This window comes from Anomaloglossus baeobatrachus, chromosome 1 (genome assembly GCF_048569485.1).
Source record: "Anomaloglossus baeobatrachus isolate aAnoBae1 chromosome 1, aAnoBae1.hap1, whole genome shotgun sequence".
Taxonomy (NCBI): Eukaryota; Metazoa; Chordata; class Amphibia; order Anura; family Aromobatidae; genus Anomaloglossus; species Anomaloglossus baeobatrachus.
This window is the reverse complement of record NC_134353.1, coordinates 844,104,234-844,127,777: the sequence shown is the minus strand read 5'-3', so window position 1 is coordinate 844,127,777 and position 23,544 is coordinate 844,104,234. Positions and strand designations below refer to the sequence as shown.

Genomic DNA, 23,544 nt, shown 5'->3' with positions numbered 1-23,544 from the left:
TCTTTATTTCACTGTACAATGGCCGACGCGTTTTGCCCTCATTTTTACTGTTTCATCCAAAGGTCTGTTTACACAACAGGATCCTATATCTGTGTTGTAACGTGTATTAGAAACATTACTGTTTTTATTTTGTATATTAAAAGCTATACAACCATCCAATATATGTTTGGATCATGAAGAACACCTATTTTCTGGAAGTAGAGAAATGCAAAAAGATTTTCAATATTTGGTTTTGTCCTCTGGTCCTGTCCGTGGCTGTGGCTGTACATACTTCTGCAGCTGCCATCTACATATTGATAAGGTCTTGCGAGTCCTGATCTTACAGAGCCTAGGAGGTAACAGGCACCCAGGAGATGCCAAGGACGCTGGCTGTTTTCTAGCTGGAACTGTAATCTCTAGTGATGAGCAGGCACTACCATACTCAGGTGCTCAGTACTAGAAATAACCAGGTGTTAATGCTCGGATGGGTGCGACTTGAGCACCCAAGTATAATGGAAGTCAAACTTGAGCATTTTTCTGTGAGGTCTGGAAAAATGCTCATGGCTCTCATTGACTTTCATTACACTCAGCACATGAGTTGCGCCCATCCGAGCATCCAATTGTTAGTTTACGAGTACTGAGCACCCGAGCATGGTAGTGCCCGCTCATCACTAGTTACGAGTACTGAGCACCTGAGCATGGTAGTGCTCGCTCATCACTTGTTACGAGTACCGAGCATCCGAGCATGGTAGTGTCCGCTCATCACTAGTTACGAGTACTGAGCACCTGAGCATGGTAGTGCTCGCTCATCACTAGTTACGAGTACTGAGCACCTGAGCATGGTAGTGCTCGCTCATCACTTGTTACGAGTACCGAGCATCCGAGCATGGTAGTGTCCGCTCATCACTAGTTACGAGTACTGAGCACCCGAGCATGGTAGTGCCCGCTCATCACTAGTTACGAGTACCGAGCACTGAGCATGGTAGTGTCCGCTCATCACTAGTTACGAGTACCGAGCACCCGGGCATGGTAGTGCCCCCTCATTACTAGTAATATCCCTTTAGGCTACTCACCATTGACATTATTCTGGGTCACCGTTTGGAAGAGACAACCAGGAATTTACCAAAAACATAGAAAAACTATAAAGCTATGTTCACAGAGTACTTTTTCTTGCAGTGGTTTTCTCCTCATGAAGAATGCTGGAGAAACCCTGCAGACATTATGTTCGTTTTTGATTACTTTTCTATGCGTGGATTTTTTTTATTCTGCGTGTTTTCAATGCTTTTTTTTACCAATTCAATTAAATGGATAAAAAAGAGACAAATAAAAAATGGCGAAAACATTTACATTCTCCGGTTTGCACCATAGCTCAAAAAAAAAATGCAAGGGAAAAAATGCACGATGTAAATGTGAATTTAGAAATCACATATATTTTGCTGCTACTGTAACACAGCTTTTTTTTTTTTTTTAAAAAAAAGCCACATGTGAACAAGTCCTAAAGAAAAGAATTCCTCTGCTTCTATATTTTAGCCTCACTCAAACAAAACGAAAAATACTGTCATGTGGGTGTAAAATATTGTTTTGTCTTTTCTCCAGATTATGCAAATTGTTAGCATTCTTTTTATATATATATATATATATATATTATATATACACACACACTGTATATAGCTCAGTGTGTGAATGTGTGTATGTCCGCTAAAGGAATTGTTTTGACGGGAAAATTTAACCCCGCGCTTTACAGTTACTCTCCAAAATCCTGCCTCCGTTAAACTGAATGGAGGTGGGAGCTACAGGCTAATAATAGCAAGTGTCAGTGGTTGCTATTGGAACAAAATAAACTGTTAGTATAAGAAGCTTATGTGTGAGGTAATAAGATGTCGGTGGGGAGACGGATAGAGAGACAGAAAATGACAGCGACAGACAGAGATAAAGACACAGACGGGGAAAGAGACAGACTTGGAAAGTGACAGACGGGCAAAGAGACAGACAAAGACAGACAGGGGAAGAGACAGACGGGGAAAGAGACAGACTGGGAAAGAGAGACAGCTAGACACACAGACACACACATAGAGACAGACACAGAGATGGAGAGAGACAGACTGATACAAATACAGATAGAGAGACAGAAAAAGACAGACAGAGAAAGAAACAGACAGAGAGACACAGACAGAGACTGGGAAAGAGACAGTTACTATCCTGGGCAACGCCCGGGTACTACAGCTAATATATATATTATATATATATATATATATATATATATATATATATATATATTAGTGTTATAAAACACTGACAAATGTGAGTTACACTTTAGTTAATAGTTATCACTTCTGTGTTAGTCAGTGATGAACTGGCCCCATTACCAAATCTTTGCCACCGTCACATCTATTACCTGTCATTATATTGAACTGTTTTGATATATATAAAATGGCACAAAATGGATATCAAAGAAGTCAGAAGTGAGAGAAGAATATTTATATACAAGATTTCCCTCCACACTTTGTAAAGGTTGGAATTTGTCTTTTTTATTTTTCTTTTGTCTTGATTTTTAAATAATTTGTAAGGAGTTAATTCATTAGATAATAAAACAATTTGTATTTAATAAGCTGCAAGTAAATAAAGGTGATTCCGTCTGTGTCAGTGTCTTTTACTTTCACTAATTAAGGGGGGCACAAGGAGCATTATCATTTTTAGGGCACATACAGTACATGGCACTATTACTGTGCAGGGGACATCATTATGTGAGGGGGAATGTGATGGATCAAATGTAAGTGTTGTTCAAAATGGTGCAGACAAGACGTGGTTAGAAGTAGTCGTGAAGGTCTGGGCCTGTCGGAAAAGCCAACAACTGCGATCAGAAAGGATATAATAGAGAGGACTCATCATTATTATTTTTAATATTGGAAATGCTGAATTTTGGTGTCGGCTGGACCAGATCACTTTGTACTTTTCTATCTGGTATCTACTACTAACTGGTTGTTGGTGGTTTGGGGTCCGGCTGAGGCTGTGGATGAAGTTGGATGGTCACACATCTCCACCCGACTGCCTGGGATAGCTGATGAGGATAGATCTGTGACCATCCATGCAGACCACAGGAACAGGACCCCAATTCTCATCATGTCGGGGTCCTGTGATCATAAACAAATGTTTGTCTGACAACCCCTTTGTTCATGGAGTTAAATGGCAAGATAACCTAACCCTTACCCCCCCCCCCCTCATCCTCCGATACCTAAACCCTCCAAAGTATAATGAGGGTAAAGTCACATGCACATTGCATTGCGGCCTGTTCACACTGTATATGATGATGCGGCAGAGTCTATGTAGATTATAATCACACGTAGTAAAGAATTTAGTACCGTGGAGGTTCCGTCTGTGTCCACACGGGGGCGCGTCATACTAGCAGAACACAGTGGCTGTGTGATTAGAGGGCGGTCACGTGACAGGCCATGTGCGCTGTGGCTCCGCCCTCTTCCTGGATGCTCGCACTGTGCGGTGGCTCTTGCGTGCGGCGCGGCAGATTGTCGCTGTGTGTAGCCGGCGGCGCAGTCGCAGCGCTCGTCTCTTTCTGCCTCCTGTTCTGTGCGCTGCCCTCGGGGCTAACCATGGACAAGAGCGGCGGTAAGGAGCGGCCCCGGTGCACTGCGGGCGTCAGCTGTCAGTGCCGGACCGTGCAATAAGTGTGTGGGAAGGCGACATCATTGACTGCTGTGCAACCTGGAACACAAGGCAGACGGGCTGATATCTGACTGCAGGAGTTGTACAGTGAGGATGGGGGTGGGTGTGTGTGGTGTGTGTGTGTGTGTGTGTGTGTGTGGTGTGTGTGTGTGTGTGTGTGTGTGTGTGTGTGTGTGTGTGTGTGTGTGTGTGTGTGTGTGTGTGTGTCCGTCCGTCCCCGTCCCCGTCCCCGTCAGATGAGTGGGCGCTTATACCCATATAGGATGGTGCTGTGCTGACTGCTGCTTCATTTTCTATGGAGCTGGCGGAAATATCTAAGCGCAGCGTTCAGCAACCACATAGGGGGCGCAGACTACCCCCCCCCCCTATCTACCCCGCAGATTGCTGACGGCGTCCCTTCATTGGACAATCCCTTTTAGGCTGCGGGCACTTTGCGTTTTTTCATGCGTTTTCGCAGCGTTTTGAACTGCAGCGGTTTAATGCAAAAATGCATGCGTTTTGATTTCCAAGCAAAGTCTATGGGAAATAGGCATATAGTGTGCGCACGATGCGCCCAAAAACGCTGTGTTTTTTGTGACAAAAAAATTGACAAAATCTCTGCATTTGAAGAAGCAACATGTCAATTGTTTTTACCATTTTGGCAGCGTTTTGGTAACATTGAAGTCAATGAGAACGATCAAAACGCATCCTAAAATAAATTTCTAGCGTTTTACATGTATTTTTGATGTCAAAGCATGCGTTTTTGGCATTATAGTGAGGTCAAGAGGTTTCCATTTGCCCTCACATCTAGGCCGACTCAAAAAAAAACAAAATAATAATTTTACTTTATTTAAAACATTATTAAATCTCTATCATTTTTGGAAAATTACCATTATAGTGTATGATTTAAAGGTTGATTTATTTTTTTCACTTTTTTCCTGGTGTTTAAATGTTCAAGCTTTATTTAGTAGTGTCTGTGTATAAAAAAACGCACCCATTTTAAGCACTGGAAATGCATTTAAAACGCAGTCAAAACGCGGCAAAAACGCTAAAAAACGCATGCGTATTTCCTGTGTTTGTGTGAAAACCAAATTTGACAATGACCAATTCTGCCAGAGGATGCGTTCATTTCTGCAAGGTACAGGACGCAACGTGTGCACGTGGCTTTAGAGTGCAGCCGTTTATTTCAGGAGCACAGAACGCCTGTTGTCAGCCTCCTGCTCCTACATAGAACTTCATGAGCACCAACTGCCACCTCCTTCTTCAGTAATGGGACGTCTGTCTGCACTGGACACAGGCGAATAGACAATGAGCAATCATTCCACAAGGAGAAAGGAGCAGATTTCTCCAACAAGAGATGTTATATATTGGTGTGCTAATTAATTATAAAACGAAAATTAAAATAACACTTTAAGGCTATGTGCCCACGCTGCGGATTTTGCCGCGGATTTTCCGAAAATCTGCAGCAGCGGCACTTCCAAGCCATTTCAATGGCATTTTGGAAATGCTGTGTCCATGCTGCGGATTTTTCCGCGGCGGATTTGCCGCGGATTTTTATCCGGAAAAATCTGCAGCATGTCAATTGTTGGTGCAGATTTTGGGTATAGAATGGGGAAAAAAAAAAATCCACATCAAAATCCACGGTAAATCCGCGGAAAAAATAAGGTGCGGATTTGCCGCGAAAGTCGCGGATTTTCATGCAGAAAAATACGCAGGTACATTCTACCATGGACACATAGCTTAAGTTTTTAATAGTGATGAGCGAGCACTGCCATGCTCGGGTGCTCTGTACTTGTAATGAACAGTTGAATGCTCGGATGGGCACGACTTGTGTACAATGGGGGACTCGAGCATTTTTCCGAAAGATGCCCCATTTACTTCCATTATACTTGGGTACTCTTGTCACTACCATCTGATCATCCAGTTGCTCGTTACGAGTACCCGAGCATGGTAGTGCTCGCTCATCACTAGTTACTGATATATCTGAATGGTGTAGACCAGGGGTGTCCATCCTGCATGCTGCATGTGGCCCAGGAGGGCTCTTCTTCCAATGTGGCCCGGAGATGCCGGGTCTGGGCTCCCCTGCTGCAGAGCACATCTACTCCTACCATAAGCACTTTTCACAATTGTTAAAGGGAATCTGTCAGCAGGCAATGTAGGCAAAGAGATTCTGAGTTCAGCAATGTATCACTTAGATTAGTGGCTGTAGCCGTTCCAACACAGTTTGATATTTTACATGTAGCAGTGCTGGGAGAGCTGTCTCCGCCCACATCAGGCTTTCAGTATACATTTCCGTAGATAAAAGCTGCTAATCACAGAAAGGGTGGAGTCGGACTAGGGCTCACTGCTGCTGAGACCCACTAATGATAAAGATAAAAGGCTTATACTAACATTGCAGGTAAACAAAAACAGATTGTGAGATAAGACAAGCAGGGCTATAGTCTCTGCTTTAACTCTTACCTCATGCTGTCTTCAGATTACATTGCAGAAACCTGACAGAGCCCCTTTAAGTGGAGAGAAAAGTTTGCTCTGCTAAATTTCTGTGCCGTCTGAACACATGAGACTAGTTTATTTTGAAGGCCGTTCTTATTATTGCCGCCCATGTCCTTGTCAGGGGTTCAGCCAAACAGGGGGATTCTGGCAGAACCCTGGACACAATGAAAAAGCAGTGTGAACAAGGCCTTAGTTACATAAACCAGTTGTATGGGTGTTTCCAGTACCACACCCTATTTACCTGCCATGTGAAAATGCATGACGAATTGAGTTAACACTTTCATGACCATAGTGTACCTTTCCATATATTAATATATACTGTGTCATGCGTTACTTATGTTGGGAATATTATGGCGGTGTAAATAATTGGAATGTGTATACCGCCATTATATCTCTGCTGGGACACTGGTAATCTGAGACAAATCTTTATTATTGATAACTTTACCTGTCTCCTACGTCGTTTTTCCTTGGAAATGAGTCCAGAACTTGTCATTTTACTTGAATCGTTGTGTTCCTTCTCTAAGGTCCATGGAGTGAGAATATATTGGACTATTTCGTGAACAAGGACCTGATACAAGTCAGAGATGGAGTGGAAATACTCTGGGAACATGCGACAAACAGCCAGGAGAAGCTCCAGCAGGCCCTGCAGAGTGAGTAATGGATCGGTACCGGGTGTGGACCAGTATGAGATGGGACAGAACCTGCACTTCATGGACACTCAGCTGTTTTGAGCAAATCTTACATTTGTATTGTAGATATCACCACTTTCTGACCTCTAGTAATTGTGATCCAGTGCAGGAGAGGCTGTGATTGACAGCTGCCCTCCTTCCCTAGTGACTGAGAGCTGACAAATTCTGATTGACCCTCAGCACGTCTATCAATGCGGATTGTATTCCTGACAGGGTGGGCTCCATTTTTTTTTTTCCTCATATGTCTAGTATCATTGTCTGCTGTACCTTTTAGACTTGTAACATGACATTATACTTAGAGGGAACTTATTCTGCCGAGGCCCCGGCCAACATGAATCAGACGTTGGCTGTTTGACCGACTGACGTAAGGAGAGACCTGTCAATCAAACGGATGAGGGGCCTCGGACTAGTCATCTGAGTCACACAGGCCCCTATCTTCAAAGTGTATTCATCTGTAATCTGATATAAAACAATTTGATAGGTCACAATTTTTTGATCATTTCTAGGCTCACATCCGTATTGCCTTACTAAAATGGGTGGGAAGGAAGCGTTTTGCCTTATGGCTGAAATCTTACTCCAGTCTCTGACCAGAGTGAGATTTAGTCCAGAGTCACATGAGTTTATATTCTCTCTGCTGGAGAATTGGGACGATTATGTTAGACACTCTGATCAGTCTCTGATTTCAGTTTGACCAGACTGTCGGATGAGAGAATCGTATCACAGGTGAGAAGATGGAGAGCTAAATTCTCCATCTTCCCATTCAGTGAGTCTGCGGTAATCAGACTGTACTCAGCTAAGTGCAGACTGATGATTTCCACACACCCGTAGACTTGAGTGGGTGCATAATATCAGATATACTCTGCTAATTGCTGTATGCTGCACTTTCATCTCTTGCCAAATCGGCATGGCAAAAAAACCAAACCGCTGAATGGCACTGCCCAATAGTATAACATTGATCTGAGTGATATCCGATAAACCATCAGGTAGCACATGTCCGTGTTATGTGATTGTGTGAGTGAGCCCCTATGGTAAGGTGTATACCACATTTCAGACGTTCCTGATTCATTAGGGTTATGTGCCTCTTAATGAATCGGGTGCATCTGACCCCAGCAGACCCTCTCAAGACCAGCGGTAACAATGCCAGTCTTGATGGATCGGGATCAAAGTCTCTAGCCGGCTTTTCATAGTTTTTCTCTGATATGTTGCCACGTTTCACAGTACACGTATCTGGCTCAATCATGTAGCCTGTGTCTTTTTCATGCTACCCATGGTTCTGATGACCAGTTCCCCTTAAAGGGGTTGTCCAGCCCTGAATCACAGCTCCGTTCACTGAGTAGTGGTGGCTGCTGAGAACTGAAGCTCTGCTCCTATTCATGTCAATAGCTGATCTACAGTATCAGAGAACGGCCACTAAACAGCGAACGGAGCTGGTAGCTCATCATTGGGGGTGCTCAGAGCCGGACCACCATCAATCTGATATTAATGACCTACCTATAGAATATGTCATCAAATTTTATTAGCCTGTAGAATCCTACAGGGATTCTGTTAAATTGTAAATAAAAAATAATAAAGAAAAGCATTTTATGTAGTTATTAGTTTTGTGTCTACAGTCTCTACAAAGACCGTGTGATCTGATCTGCTGTAATATCCCCTTCTGCCTGACCCCTACTTATATTCTGATGGGTATTTAGAAGTAGCGGACAGAGGGGAGGGTCAGACAACACAAGTCTCGTTGTTGTCTGTTACCATGGAGACACAGCTCCGCAGAGGGGCCTTTGTTTTACATATTATGACCTAGAGAAAGGTTTGCCCACCTTATATTTTATACTCATTGACACTTCAATAGAAATAGCTTAAAAAGGTGAAGTATAACTAACATTTCTCATATATTATAGGGGCTGTATATTGTGTCTGATCGGTGGGCAGGGTCACCAGCTTGACTTTTTATTTTTTCTGGACAACTTACCCAAAAATCACGGAAAAACAATTTATTTTTTACAGACATATTAGAAAACCTAATAAATCATTAGGATTATAAGTCATCCATGTCTATAGCCAATAATCCTGATATGAAGACATCAGCTGCGTTCACTGTGACTGTGATATGTGATAATTACAGGCAAAATAATCTGTAGACGTTTCTCCAGCATCAAAAAAATCATGGACGACTTACATTTTTGGGGGCAGTGAAAAAAAAAAGTTCCATTTTTACAGATTGTCCAGGAATTTCTGGAAGGTTGGAAACCCTGTTGGTGGGCGTCGGGATCCTGAAACCCAACTATATTCGCTCAGAACACCTGCCTGAAGTGTGTAGCTCCTGGAGGAACAGCATACACAAAGCTGTGTAATCCTAGACTTAAGGGGGCTTTACACGGTAGCGATATCGCTAGCAATTTGTAGCGATAACGAGCGTGTAAGTACCCGCCCCCGTCGTGCATGCGATTGTTTGTGATCGCTGCCGTAGCGAACATTATCGCTACAGCAGCGTCACACGCACTTACCTGGTCGGCGTCGGCGCTGTGACTGCCGAACAATCCCTCCTTCAAGGGGTAGGGACGTTTGGCATCACAGCGACGTCACTAAACGGCCGGCCAATCAAAGCGGAGGGGTGGAGATGAGCAGGACGTAACATCCCGCCCACCTCCTTCCTTCCGCATTGGGGCCGGCGGCAGGTAAGGAGACGGTCCTCGCTCCTGCGGTGTCACACATAGCGATGTGTGCTGCCGCATGAGCGATGAACCACCTGGATAAACAACCCTTACCGATTTTTGAGTTTGGGACGACCTCTCCATGGTGAACGATTTTCACCATTTTTGAGGTCGCTGGTCAGTGTCACACGCTGCGATATCGTTAATGACGCCGGATGTGCGTCACTAACAACTTGACCCCGACGACCAAACATTAACGATATCGTAGCGTGTAAAGCCCCCTTTACTATTGAGCCATTACCCCTTGTGTGCGCACAGATCATGCAGGAGCTGCGCACTTTAGGGCTGGGCCCGGACCCCAATCCATCAGAAACACTATCAGCACCTGTAATATATAAATAATGAGAGTTACACTTTAATGCATCCTATACAGCTCCAGACTTACGGTATGTGCACACTGCGTATTTGCAGCAGATATTTCTGCACCAAAAGAATGTTGGCAGAAAATAGCCCTATTTTTTTCCCCATTCATTTAGATAGGAGAAAAATCCTAACATCAAATGCTGCAGATTTGGAAAAAAAAAAAAAAACCCCTGTGATGGTTCAAATCCTCAAGGAAAAAAATAAGTGTGTCCATGAGATCTTTGAGATCTCATTCACTTTGCTGGTGTTGTAAACGGCAGCATTTTTTACCCTTGAAAAATATGCAGACAAAAAAAAGTGACAAAAATGCGGCGTGTGCACAAGACCTTAAATGTGCCAGGGGTGAGAAATGTCTTGATTCAGTTTTACTAATAAATGTGCCTTTACCTTTGGTAACATACGCAGGTGATGTGCACATGATTGAGGCTGACATTCTGCTTCGAGGGACTGGAGATAGAGAACCGATAATGGCTCATCCTCCTGCGACGGACAGTGACATAAATCTACAAGACTGGCTGGCCGAGGTGTCTGCGTCTAACAAAGGCATTAAGCTTGATTTCAAAAGGTAAGTTACGTTATAGAGGTGAGATAGGTGCAATGCATTATCACAATTATCACCACAGAGATCCATTTTTGTACAGTGGCTGCAATTTCTCCTTTACTTATGCTGAGATTGTAGTTATATAGCGATTATCGGAGCTTGTGTGTCCTGTACACGACGTATTACAGAACCACGTTGTAATGATTTTTCATAACTCCCTACAGACATTGCACTCCCTGCAGACGTTTTGTATCTTTGCGCTCTCTGCAGACGTTCTGTATCATTGCGCTCCCTTCAGACGTTCTGTAGCTTTGCGCTCCCTGCAGACGTTCTGTAGCTTTGCGCTCCCTGCAGACGTTCTGTATCATTGCGCTCCCTGCAGACGTTTTGTATCTTTGCGCTCCCTGCAGACGTTTAGTATCTTTGCGCTCCCTGCAGACGTTTTGTATCTTTGCGCTCCCTGCAGACGTTCTGTATCTTTGCGCTCCCTGCAGACGTTTTGTATCTTTGCGCTCCCTGCAGACGTTCTGTATCTTTGCGCTCCCTGCAGACGTTTTGTATCTTTGCGCTCCCTGCAGACGTTTTGTATCTTTGCGCTCCCTGCAGACGTTTTGTATCTTTGCGCTCCCTGCAGACGTTCTGTATCTTTGCGCTCCCTGCAGACGTTCTGTATCTTTGCGCTCCCTGCAGACGTTCTGTATCTTTGCGCTCCCTGCAGACGTTCTGTATCTTTGCGCTCCCTGCAGACGTTCTGTATCTTTGCGCTCCCTGCAGACGTTCTGTATCTTTGCGCTCCCTGCAGACGTTCTGTATCTTTGCGCTCCCTGCAGACGTTCTGTATCTTTGCGCTCCCTGCAGACGTTCTGTATCTTTGCGCTCCCTGCAGACGTTCTGTATGGTGTGTATACCTTCTCTCCATATAGTGTAGATTTTTAAGGTTCTTGCACCCAGTTCAGACTCAGAATTGGTGTTCCAGACGTTATTTCTTAATTGATTTGTAGTCTTTCGTTTGTGAACCCGGCCCCACCCACACTTATTGCCAGTCCACATTATACGCTTATATAGCCTGGGTCTCAGCTTCCCATACACGGTAAGTTTTTTTAACTGCATGAGAGGACACACACTAGCTAGGGACCCCAATGTAGAGAAATACTTTGGCGTAGTGTTGGGGCTCTATTGCATTGATCAATTCAGTAGCTAAATTTCTCTTTATTCATATGTTCATGGCAGTAATGCAGATTCCTTTTTCATACTTTCATTCTTACATATAGCTATTGGATTTTTCATGTCAGTATTCACACAGCAGTTTCATATATTCCCCTTACACAGTCACTGGTGTGCATACCTTCTCTCCATATAGTGTAGATTTTTAAGGTTTTTGCACCCAGTTCAGACTCAGAATTGGTGTTCCAGACGTTATTTCTTAATTGTTCCCTGCAGACATTCTGTATCTCTCTGCTCCCTATAGAAATTGTGTATCTTTGTGCTTCCTACTGTTTTATTTCTTTTACCACCTTTAAGGCCCCGTCACACTAAGCAACATTGCTAGCAACATCGCTGCTAACGAACAACTTTTGTGACGTTGCTAGCGATGTTGCTGTGTGTGACATTCAGCAACAACCTGGCCCCTGCTGTGAGGTCGTTGGTTGTTGCTGAATGTCCTGGGCCATTTTTTAGTTGTTGCTGTCCCGCTGTGAAGCGCAGATCGCTGTGTGTGACAGCGAGACAGCAACAACTAAATGTGCAGGCAGCAGGAGCCGGCTTCTGCGGAGGCTGGTAACCAATGTAAACATCGGGTAACCAAGAAGCCCTGTCCTTGGTTACCCGATATTTACCTTTGTTACCAGCCTCCGCCGCTCTCACTGTCAGTGCCGGCTCCTGCTCTGTGCACATGTAGCTGCAGGACACATCGGGTTAATTAACCCGATGTGTGCTGTAACTAGGAGAGCAAGGAGCCAGCGCTAAGCATTGTGCGCTGCTCCCTGCTCTGTGCACATTTAGCTGCAGCACACATCGGGTAATTAACCCGATGTGTGCTGTAGCTAGGAGAGCAGTGAGCCAGCGCTCAGTGTTCGCTGCTCCCTGCTCTCTGCACATGTAGCTGCAGCACACATCGGGTAATTAACCCGATGTGTGCTGTACTAGGAGAGCAGGGAGCCAGCGCTGTGTGCGCTGCTCCCTGCTCTCTGCAAGTGTAGCTGCGTGAGCTGGTAACCAAGGTAAATATCGGGTTGGTTTCCCGATATTTACCTTAGTTACCAAGCGCAGCATCTTCCACGCGGCGCTGGGGGCTGGTCACTGGTTGCTGGTGAGCTCACCAGCAACTCGTGTAGCCACGCTCCAGCGATCCCTGCCAGGTCAGGTTGCTGGTGGGATCGCTGGAGCGTCGCAGTGTGACATCTCACCAGCAACCTCCTAGCAACTTACCAGCGATCCCTATCGTTGTTGGGATCGCTGGTAAGTTGCTTAGTGTGACTGGACCTTAAATGTGGCTCTTAAATTTACATAGCTGTGGATAGTAGTTGGTACTCTTGACTTTATATTATCAATCTTGGGTGATACGTTTCAGGTTGCCTTCCACAAGCTTCTCACCATAAGGCTACATGCGCACGCTGCAAAAACGCAGGTTGTGAAAAACGCAGCAAAAACGCACCTACAATTACAAGCCTTTTTTGTTACGTTTCCAGGCTCTCTGACAACGTGCAGTTTTGGCTGCAGTTTGTGAACACAAAAAGATGCAGCATGCGCATGTAGCCTAAGTTATAGGAATACTTGGACTATTCAGGTTTGTAGACCTTCTTGCTTGCATGCACTTTTTTTTTCTTTTTTGTTTTTTTAGCACAAAAATATTAATAGCAGCAATCATTAGAATCATACAAATGATGTAATAAGTATCATCAATGTCCACTGAAGCCAGTTAAATAAAATAAAATAACCACCTCGACAAATTGTGATTCTGGTTTATCAGGAGGTAGTAAAGCTGCAATCCATCATATGAGGATTGTTTAGCTAAAGACACATGGGTGTTGGAGTGTCGGTCTACATTATCCGTGCCTATAAATAGGCCCTCATTGGTGGATAAAATGGCTGAAAGACAATTGGAGTTAAAAATCCAGGCAGATCTTGTCTGAAAAAATGCTGGAGCATGTGAGAATGGGCTGCGGGGAAAATAGACATCCATTGCACCGCAATAATGGCCAATCAAATCAATATAAAAATGGGTGCATGCGCAGCAATTCCATTCTGCATCCTCAGGTTTTCCCCGTGGGGTTATATGTGGTTGTCCAATTGGAGGTGACCGCCTACACATGTGGAGAGCCCAGCAGCCAATCAAAACAATGGAAAGTGGGTGTATGTGCAGAAGATCCATCTCGCATCATAACCTTATGGAGTTTGACACGGTCAGACAATCAGATGTGACCGCCTGCGCATGCGTAAAGACTTAATTTCACTGTTTGTAAATACTCATGACTGAATATGTGCGCACGCGTGAGACATCCCTCAGTGCACATCCCACTACCAGAACACTTTAACCCATCGTCCTTGTTAATATTGCATCTCATTTAAATATACATTGTTAGTGATCATAAGTATTTGAAGGCTGCGCTCACTGAATGTATTGGGGGAAACTCACTTGGCTGCTATAACTGAGGCACGCAGGAACACTTTTCCATTTAAAAGTCCAGTTGGTTTATTTAATGCCGCATAAACCACACTTGAAACTTAAACACAAAAGCCTCTTCCGGCTTAAAGGAACACACACGGTATTACAGTCCATTTAACTGAGGCATCACACACATAGATTTTGGATACAGTCCTTCTCATTAGCGCATTAGGAACTGACCCGGCCAGTATACACACACGGCTTTCAAAGCTGTTACCTTCTGCAAAGTTTCCCATCAGCTTTCCAGTTGCTTGAGTAGGGCTCCCATGGAATCCTAGGAAGACTGCCTCTCTGAGATCACCAACCGGGAACTGTGCCTTGCTCTCAGCCACGGATGCCGTGGTCAGTCCAGATCCCAGGAGACTCCAGCACCCTAAGTGCAGAGTGACCACAGGTTCCATACACCTGGCTTCCTAGCCAGTGACATTAGGGGAAACTGCAGCTGACTCTAATCCACATGGACTCCTTCCAGGGTGCCTCCAGGAAGTGAAGTCCTTCCAAGCACCCAGAGACCATGTGACCAAACAAACAGTCTCTTAAATCAGACCGGACACACCCACAGGTAGAGGTATGTGATTCTCCAGACCTGTACAACACACTGGCTATTGTTAAAGGGAACCTGACCCTTAAATAAAATACTAAGTCTTGTGGAACTACAGGTCCACTGCAACCTATAGCGACCGTTTACAACATTGGTGGTTGCTATATCACAGTATATGCAGGGCTGTGGAACCAGACTACCTTCATTTTATAGGCAGTCATCTTGGCTATTTCATACATAAATTTGACTTGCAACTATTTAGCATATTTTAGTTAATATTTAGATTATTTATTAGTTGTGCATCAGTGAATCACTATAAGTAGTAGTGGAGTCATTCCTCAGAACCTCATGTTTTCTCATCTCTCAAGATCAAATGTATTGGTTAATGAATTTTACTATTCTATGAGCCAATAAAACCAGGTACCCCCTTTTATCGGAGGATTTAATGATGATATCCTGGTTATTCTCTAGATCAGGCAATGAAACAGGCCTCCACAAGATGTGGGCCACATGTGGCCCTCCTTAGGGTTTGCTGCGGACCTGTCTGCAAGACGCCACCCTCTGCTTTCCATGTTCAAATGTATTCTGCATTCATGTGGCTCTGGCGGTGCCTTCATGTCCTGACTGTGGCTCTGGCGCTGCCTTCATGTCCTGACTGTGGCTCTGGCGCTGCCTTCATGTCCTGACTGTGGCTCTGGCGCTGCCTTCATGTCCTGACTGTGGCTCTGGCGCTGCCTTCATGTCCTGACTGTGGCTCTGGCGCTACCTTCATGTCCTGACTGTGGCTCTGGCGCTGCCTTCATGTCCTGACTGTGGCTCTGGCGCTGCCTTCATGTCCTGACTGTGGCTCTGGCGCTGCCTTCATGTCCTGACTGTGGCTCTGGCGCTGCCTTCATGTCCTGACTGTGGCTCTGGCGCTGCCTTCATGTCCTGACTGTGGCTCTGGCGCTGCCTTCATGTCCTGACTGTGGCTCTGGCGCTGCCTTCATGTCCTGACTGTGGCTCTGGCGCTGCCTTCTTGTACTAATGGTGGCTCTAATATGGGCTAATTGCCCTGGTTTTGTCCTTTAGAAGGAGTGACTGTCTTTTCAATTGTAGCACTTCTTGACTGCTGGTAGTGGCATGAGAAAAGTTTGGCTTGACTTTACCATATTGAAAAACTACTTCTGAGACATTGGAGAAATGGCCGTACCAATGGTCCATGATTATTCCATTTTGTACTGTAAGTGAAGTTAGGCTTTACATATAAAGCCTACGGTGTGAAACCATCAAAAGGCATTAACACGACATTTAAGTATGAGCGAGACAACCAGGTACATGTGTTATATTTACCTCACGTTACTGCTGTCACAGGGTATTGGGGAGAACAAAGGTTAGGAGAGAAATCGATATAATCCACTCTACCGATTGTCCTTTATGCAATGACAGTAAGAGATTCTTCTGGAGACTGCATGGGCATCGCCTTGATGAGGCCTTCACAAGGGAACATCATGCTGATCCTACTCTTGTGATTTTGCTGTGGGTTAGCATAATGTACACTAACCGCACCTCTCTAGTCTTCATTCTAAGTACACAAACAGAGGTGTTGCATTGTTTTTGTTATAGAATTGGTGGAACATCCATGTCTTCAAAATTCATTTTTTACAATGTTTTCAGAATTCCACGATTTCTTCTTCTTGGTGTTGCATCCTCAATATTGAGAGAGAGGGGAGCCAGCACGATCTGAAAATGGCATGCATCATATAAAAAGTGCAAATTCACAGATTTATTCCAACTGTACTGTAATATAAATGAGATTTTTAGCAAATAATTGATCAATTCTTTGAGCCACCCCTGCCAACGTCACGGCAAATCTCAATAGGGGGGTCCTACTCTATATTCTGTATTTCATGTGCCATGCGGCCTCCTAGATAAAGTTAAAAGCAGAACCATAATGGAGCACACATACCTGTAACCTGTATATATAACCGCTTCTATGTTGCTTCTTTTTCTTTCTTTTTATCCTCAATATTGAGCAGTGTACATCTAATTATCTTGTATATGAAACCTCAATAGTAGCTGAATGTGTGTTGGAGAGATTGGACACGACCTGCTAGTCCCACGGTTCATTATGACAGGCTGGATGCAGAGCAGATGGGAAGTCTCGACCTCATGAACGAGATGGCACAGATGCTGTATAACAGATTCTCCTTTCTAGTAAAACTGAGGATGGCAGCCAGCATGTTGCACCACATCCACTGTAGGATCACTGAGAGGTTTCTCTTCAAAATGAAGCAAAGCCATAGCCGACAAATATAAAAATACTTCTATGAAAGTAACGCAGTGCAGATACTGAGGTGGAATCATCAGCTTCATGTTTCCACATTATTAACTTCATAACTGTGACCACCAATAAATGCCATTACGGTACAGACCTGATGCGACTTCTACCTCTTAGTCCCCGAGCTGTCACTTGTCTCATACGTATGTAGAGTAATTCTAGTCCCTGTGGTGTCAAATAGCGAACTTGTTATTAGTACAGAATGAAGACGCCATGACCGCCTCAGATTTCTTCCTCAATTATTCGATAAAATAAGCCGTCAGTGCATTAATGCAGCAATTTGTTATATCCTATGTGTCATGGACGCTCTTTAAATACATCTGGACCTTTCTTATCCCGTCTCCTGAAACTCTGCATTGAGAGATGGAGGTCAGATATTATCAGCAAGAACAGAAAGGTCACATTACAATGATTTGGTAAGCAGAATGGGCTGATGTCCTGCAAGTTTAACCATTTAAAGACTAGGTAATTTTTTCAATCTTGTGCCTTTTATAAGGGATTTTTTTTTTCTTGCAGTATAAGTTGTAGCTTTGAACGGCATGATTCATTATACTGTACTGAAGCAGTAAAAAAAAGTAGATTTTGGGTACTCACTGTAAAATTTCTTTAATTGGGGACAGACGAGCCCATGGGTTGTATGCTACTTCCACTATGAGACTGACACTAAACCGAAAAAAGGTTAGCTCCTCCCTGGTAGCATACACCCTCCGATTGGCACACACAGCTTCAGTCGGTGAGAAAGCAGTAGGAGAAGCAAACACAAAAGAATGAAAAACATAACACAAGTGCAGGTGCCGTGTCCACCAATGAAGGCTCCAAGCAAGAAATTTTATGGTGAGTATCCAAAATCTACTTTCCTTTCTTGCTTCATTTGGGGACACAGGAGACCATGGAACGTCCAAAAGCAGTCCCTAGGGGTGGGCATTGAATAACACCTTCAAGTCAGGTCTCAAGCCACTGCAGCCTGTAGGACCCTTCTACCAAGGCTCGCATCCAACAAGGCGAAGGTGTGAACCATGTAGAACTTTGTTAAAGGAAGTATGGAGGACCAGATAGCAGCTTTGCAGAGCTACAACACCTGAGCCTGATGACGAACTGCCCACTGCCTAAGTGGAATGAGCAGTAACCGGTTGAGGACATGCACTGTCCCTAATGTGATAGGATTCCAGGATGTCACAACGAATCCAGTGAGAAATAGTAGATTTGTATTCCAGAAGACCCCCTGTGATGACCAGATGGGAGCACAAATGAGAAGTCCGATCACTGGAACGAACAAAGCAGTCCTGGAAACATACATCTTGAGGGCCCTGACCAGATCAAGGTTGCAGAACGACCTCTCACGAGGGTGGACAGGAGATGGGCAAAAAAAAGGAAGAACAATGTCCTCGTTAATGGGAAGATAGAAAGGAAGGAACAGGGTGCAGAACAACCTTATCTTGGAAGATCAGGTACGGGGAACGTCCGGAGAAAGCCGCCAGTTCAGATACTTGTCTAATGAATGTGATGGCTACCAAAATGGTAACTTTCCAAGAAAGAAGGGGTAATGCCACCTCGGAGAGAGGCTTGAAAGGAGGATTCGGGATCCACCAGCAGAAGACAAGGGAGGGGGGGTAACGAACGACCCCCTGGAGGAAGGTCTTGACCTGAGAACGGGAAGCCAGTTGATTCTGAAAGAGAATAGAGAGCGCTGACACTGTCCCTTGATGGAACTGAGAGTTAGGCCGACGTCAAGACCAGACTGCAGAAAGGACAAGAGGACAGGTAAGAAAAAGTCATAAGGTCCGTCTGAGATTCGCACATCTGAAGAAGGTTTTCCAGGTACGATGATAGATGTGGGAAGAAGGCTTCCGAGCTCTGATCATAGTCTGGATGACCTCATCCGAAAAGAATTGCAGCCTTAACAGCCATGCCATTAAATTGAGCAACTGAAAATTCTGTTGGTAAATCAGGCCCCGAGGTAGGAGGTCCGGGAGATCTGGAAGCGTCCATGGGACGTCATTGGGAAATTGAATTAGCACGGCGTACTAGGGTCTTCTGGGCCAATCCACCGTGATGAGAATGACTGGAACCCCCTCTGACTTGATTTTCTTGATTAGTCTTATGATGAGAGGAAGTAGAGGGAACAGATAAGGAAGGGAGAATCGGGACCAGGGCATCGATCCTGACCGCCAGAGAATCTCTTGACCTGGCCATGATCCAAGGGACCTTGTTGTTCCACCTGGGGGCCATCAGATCCACATTGGGGGTTCCCCATCTGGCATGGATCTGCTGTAAGACTGACGGATTCAGGGACCACTCTCCCACGTCAGGGCCCTTGCGATTGAGAAAGTCGGCGGCCCAGTTGTCCACTCCCAGAATGTGAAGTGCTGAAATAGCTGGTACGTGTAATTCGGCCCAATCGAGAATCAGGAACATCTCTTCCACCGAGTTCCTCCCTGGTGGTTGATCTAGGCCACGGCCGTCGTATTGTCTGACTAGACCGGAACCAGGCAACCGAGAAGGATTTTCTGCCAATGCAGGTGGGCGAGGCAAATGACCCTGAGATCCAGAATGTTGATGACGAAAGGCGATTCCTTCCGGCTCCACTGACCCTGAACCATGAAGTTCTAAAATACTGCTCCCCAGCCAAGAAGATTGGCATCTATGGTCAAGATCTTCCAATGCACTGGCAAGAAGGACTTTCCCTGGAGGATGAAGGGGGAATGCTTCCACGTAAATTTCACCCAAAAGACCAATATCTCTAACTTTTTGTGAGTAGTGAGAAGTGTATACTGTGCAAAAGTGTTAGGCTTGTGTGGAAAAAAGTGCTGCAAAATAAGAAGGCTTTCAAAAACAGATGTGTGCATAGCTTATGTTATTCAGTTAGCACAATGCAAAGTACATGAATAAAAAAGAAATCTAAAATCAATATCTGGTGTGGCCACCCTTTGCCTTCAAAATCAAATCAAGGTATCAGTTCTTCTAGGGATACTTTCACACTGTTTGTGAAGGAACTCAGCTGGGAGATTTCTCCAAACATCTTAGAGAAGTAACCACATATCTTCTGTAAATGTAGATGTGACGACATGGACTCTCATGGGTTAACGTTTCTTAAAATCCAGCCAGACAGCATGATAGATTGTCTATAGATGGGGGAGAAGTCCCTCATTGTTTTTACAAGACTCTTGTTGACTCAATGTAATTGTGTTGGCCACTGAAAGCTAGACGTATTGTTCTCCAGACATTTCCAGTAACCATTGTATTGTAGCTGTGTATTGATAATGTAATTACCTTAGTAGCCATTGTCTAGTCAGTGACTCCCAGTTTACATGTACACCCTCAGCCTTTCTAAGCACATCATTTAAATGAACATTGTCCATGCAGCTTGAAATTCCTCCAATGGGAGAAGCAATCTTGTCCAACCAATCGATGAGGACGCAGTGTATCCAAGGGGAAGGTTGTGGCTATAAAAAGGACTTCTTTAAGCCACCAGGGGTTGTTGATGGTTGATGGATTCAGTCTAAGCTCTTTGGAGCTGACTGGAGGATCAGGACATCTTATGGCTTCAATCTAGGGACTCCGGATCCGGTTGGAGACCATATCCACAGCCTAGGGATTTCGACTCCGGCTGCCAGGATTGTAACATCAAACCAGGACTACCTAAGGAGGACACGCAGGTTGGGACAGTTCAGTCACCTGTTACAGACTTTGTAGACCTCAGACAGCTTGGAACCTGTGAGGCATGGACATTCTAAATCCCTGGTGAGCCAGCGGAAGGGTGAGACTCTGTTGCCGTTACATTTGTGTGTTTTGCTGGTTATGTGTTATGTGCCGTTAATTGTTTGGGGATCCAATAAAGTCTAATTATTGTGGTTCCCTCACCCTGTGTTGTCTGAGTAGTGTTACGCCCACGGTTAGGGAGGCCGGCGTTCAGTTGGGATGAGCCCTGAGCCACGCTGTCTTTCTAAAGGCGGCGGGTTTTAGTGGACGAGAGCGCCCACTGAGCCCCGTGTCTCCACAGTAGATTTATGCAAATCTTTTTTTCTTAATGTAATCCCAGACAGATTTATAGATGTTGATATCAGAGATATGTGGGAGCTACATCATCACTTCTAGAACTCCTTATTCTTTTTTTACACTGAAGAATGACATTGGCTGTATTTAAGGGGTTGTTGTCCTGCTGTAGAATAAATTTTGAGCTATTTGAACAACTTCCTGATTGCATTACACGAAAATAAGCATCTGCCTGTTTTTTCAGCTTTCAGAATAAGGTTTTACCTTGGCCAAATTGCCATTCAAGTTGATGAGATGCGGCCTTAAACTTACAAGGTACCTCCCCCACCCCCATAGTGAAAAAGGCAGTTAATTACATCCAGTTATACAAAATTTCACCAATCAAAAGTACAGTTACTTGGCCTTGTTTCCATGATGAAGGTATGGTTTTTTAAGGCCCCGTCACACACAGAGATAAATCTTTGGCAGATCTGTGGTTGCAGTGAAATCATGGACATATTGTTCCATTTGTACACAGCCACAAACCTGGCACTGATTGTCCACAATTTCACTGCAGCCACAGATCTGCCGCAGATTTATCTGTATGTGTGACAGGGCCTTTAGTCTCAATTCGTCTATGAAAACCACTTCTAGTCAGACTTCTTTGAACAGTAGATGGGAATGACTGGTTCACATCAGTTGCTGCCAAACCAATGGCACGTTTTCTTGACATCCATGGTTCTGAATGTTGTCATTTCTTGATTCTTTTCCAACATAGCTTAAACACTTTTGTAAACCCCATCTTAACTTTGAAATTGTTGCGCAGGAGAGACATTGCTGATGCCATGGTGTATGGAACTGTCTTCCAAGCCCTCACCTTTTGTAGCAGAGTTTGGCTGTTCCTCACCCATTTTTTAATCGTTCTACACAGCTGTTTTTTATTTGTTAGTGATTGCGTTTCAACCTACATTTCATTATCATTTGATTACTTACAGTTGAAACCAGAAGTTTACATACACTCTATCTAAAAAGACATATATGCATATTTTTCTCACTATCTGACATGAAATCAGAACAAACCCTTTCCTGTTTTAGGTCAGTTAGGAACCAAAACTATTTATATGCCCCAAATGCCACAATAATCAGAGAGAGAGAGAATGTTTTAAGGCATTTTTATTACTTTCTGCAAAGTCAAAAGTTTACATACATTTCATCAGTATTTGGTACCGTTGCCCTTAAACTGTATGACTTGGGTGAAACGTTTTTGATATCCTTCCAGAAGCTTTTCACAATAGTTGGTAGGAATTTGGGCCTCTTTCTCCTGACAACTGGTGTAACTGAGCCATGTTTGTAGGTCGCCTTGCTCACACCGGCCTTTTCAGCTTTGCCTATAAACTTGCAATAGAATTGAGATCTGGGTTTTGTGATGGCCAATCAAAAACATTGACATTGTTATACTAAAGCCGTTTTGTAACCAGTTTGGCAGTATGCTTCGGGTCATTGTCCATTTGGAAGACCCATTTCCTCCCAAGCTTTAAGTTCCTGCTGGCTGATGACTTTAGATGTTGCTTTAGTATTGACACATAATCTTTTTTTCTTTATGATGCCATTTATTTTGTGAAGTGCACCAGTGTCTCCTGCAGTCCCACCAGACCTCACAACATGATGCTGATATGTCACAAACAGCCAGGGGGGGGTCCCTCAGAAATCCCCCATACTGGCCGCCAATGTCACGATCGGGAGGTAACAAGCGGGAGTCATGCCCCTCCTTTATACCTCCCGACAGACAGAGCACGTGACGCGCTCTCTAGCGCCCCTCTTATAGTCAGGCCAATTATGGAATTGCCCGACAAGCAAGGAGGCCGCTATTCTACTTATGCCGATTTATTGAAGGGTCCCCGGTGAGAGTAGGGTATATATTCCCCCGACCTCTGCGGACGGAATATATAAAAACCTCCCCGAATCTCACTGGCTGCCCCACAATGATCCTTGGCACAAACTCGCTGCCACCAACCGATTTACGGTAACTATTAGCCGAACACACAGACGTGGGATTCACGATCGAGATAACAGAACAGCCCAAGATTAATTACATAATTTAATCGGCCGAAGCCACACTAGAAACTACAATATATACAATAGGGGATCTACAGAATATACAGTTAGGTCAGAGTACAGTTACAGATAAAGCATGGTTTACAAACAGGCATACAGTTCAAGCAGTTACCTTGTGCGTCTGGCCACAGGGGGGCGCCGTAGACCAGGTTTCCAGGATCTCCCTCACAGGTCTTTCCAGACTCAGACCCCCGAGCAAAGAACAAGCTAAAATGTCTGAACTGTGGTTATCAATCCTGGCCGGATCCCTGTCCCCTCCTACCTTAGTGACCTCAGAGGGGGCACTGCTCCACCCCTGGCTGGAGTCAGGATAATATCCAAAAAGGGGATATTGGCCATAACTTTGCCTGGGAACGTCGTAGGCGGACGCCAATGCTCTCATTGTGACAGTTATGAATTTAGCTGCAAAACGAGAGGACTCATGGCTTGTCTGCTAGTTCCCCACTGGCCGATATCATGCCTGGGGTACTTCCCAAGGTCCCACTCCCATAAAAAAGGTGTG

At 44.6% G+C, this 23,544-nt stretch overlaps 1 protein-coding gene across 1 annotated transcript in view; it reads left to right on the top strand.

Moving 5' to 3' along the window:
• The first annotated feature begins 3,446 nt into the window (after window positions 1-3,446).
• The window catches only part of FAM151B (family with sequence similarity 151 member B), a 59,589-nt gene continuing 39,491 nt past the window's right edge, over window positions 3,447-23,544 (top strand). Inside the window, exons 1-3 of the mRNA XM_075325148.1 lie at window positions 3,447-3,600; window positions 6,654-6,779; window positions 10,295-10,454. Coding sequence (XP_075181263.1) covers window positions 3,459-3,600; window positions 6,654-6,779; window positions 10,295-10,454 — 428 coding nt within the window. The 5' untranslated portion in view covers window positions 3,447-3,458. The remainder of the gene's footprint in view (window positions 3,601-6,653; window positions 6,780-10,294; window positions 10,455-23,544) is intronic.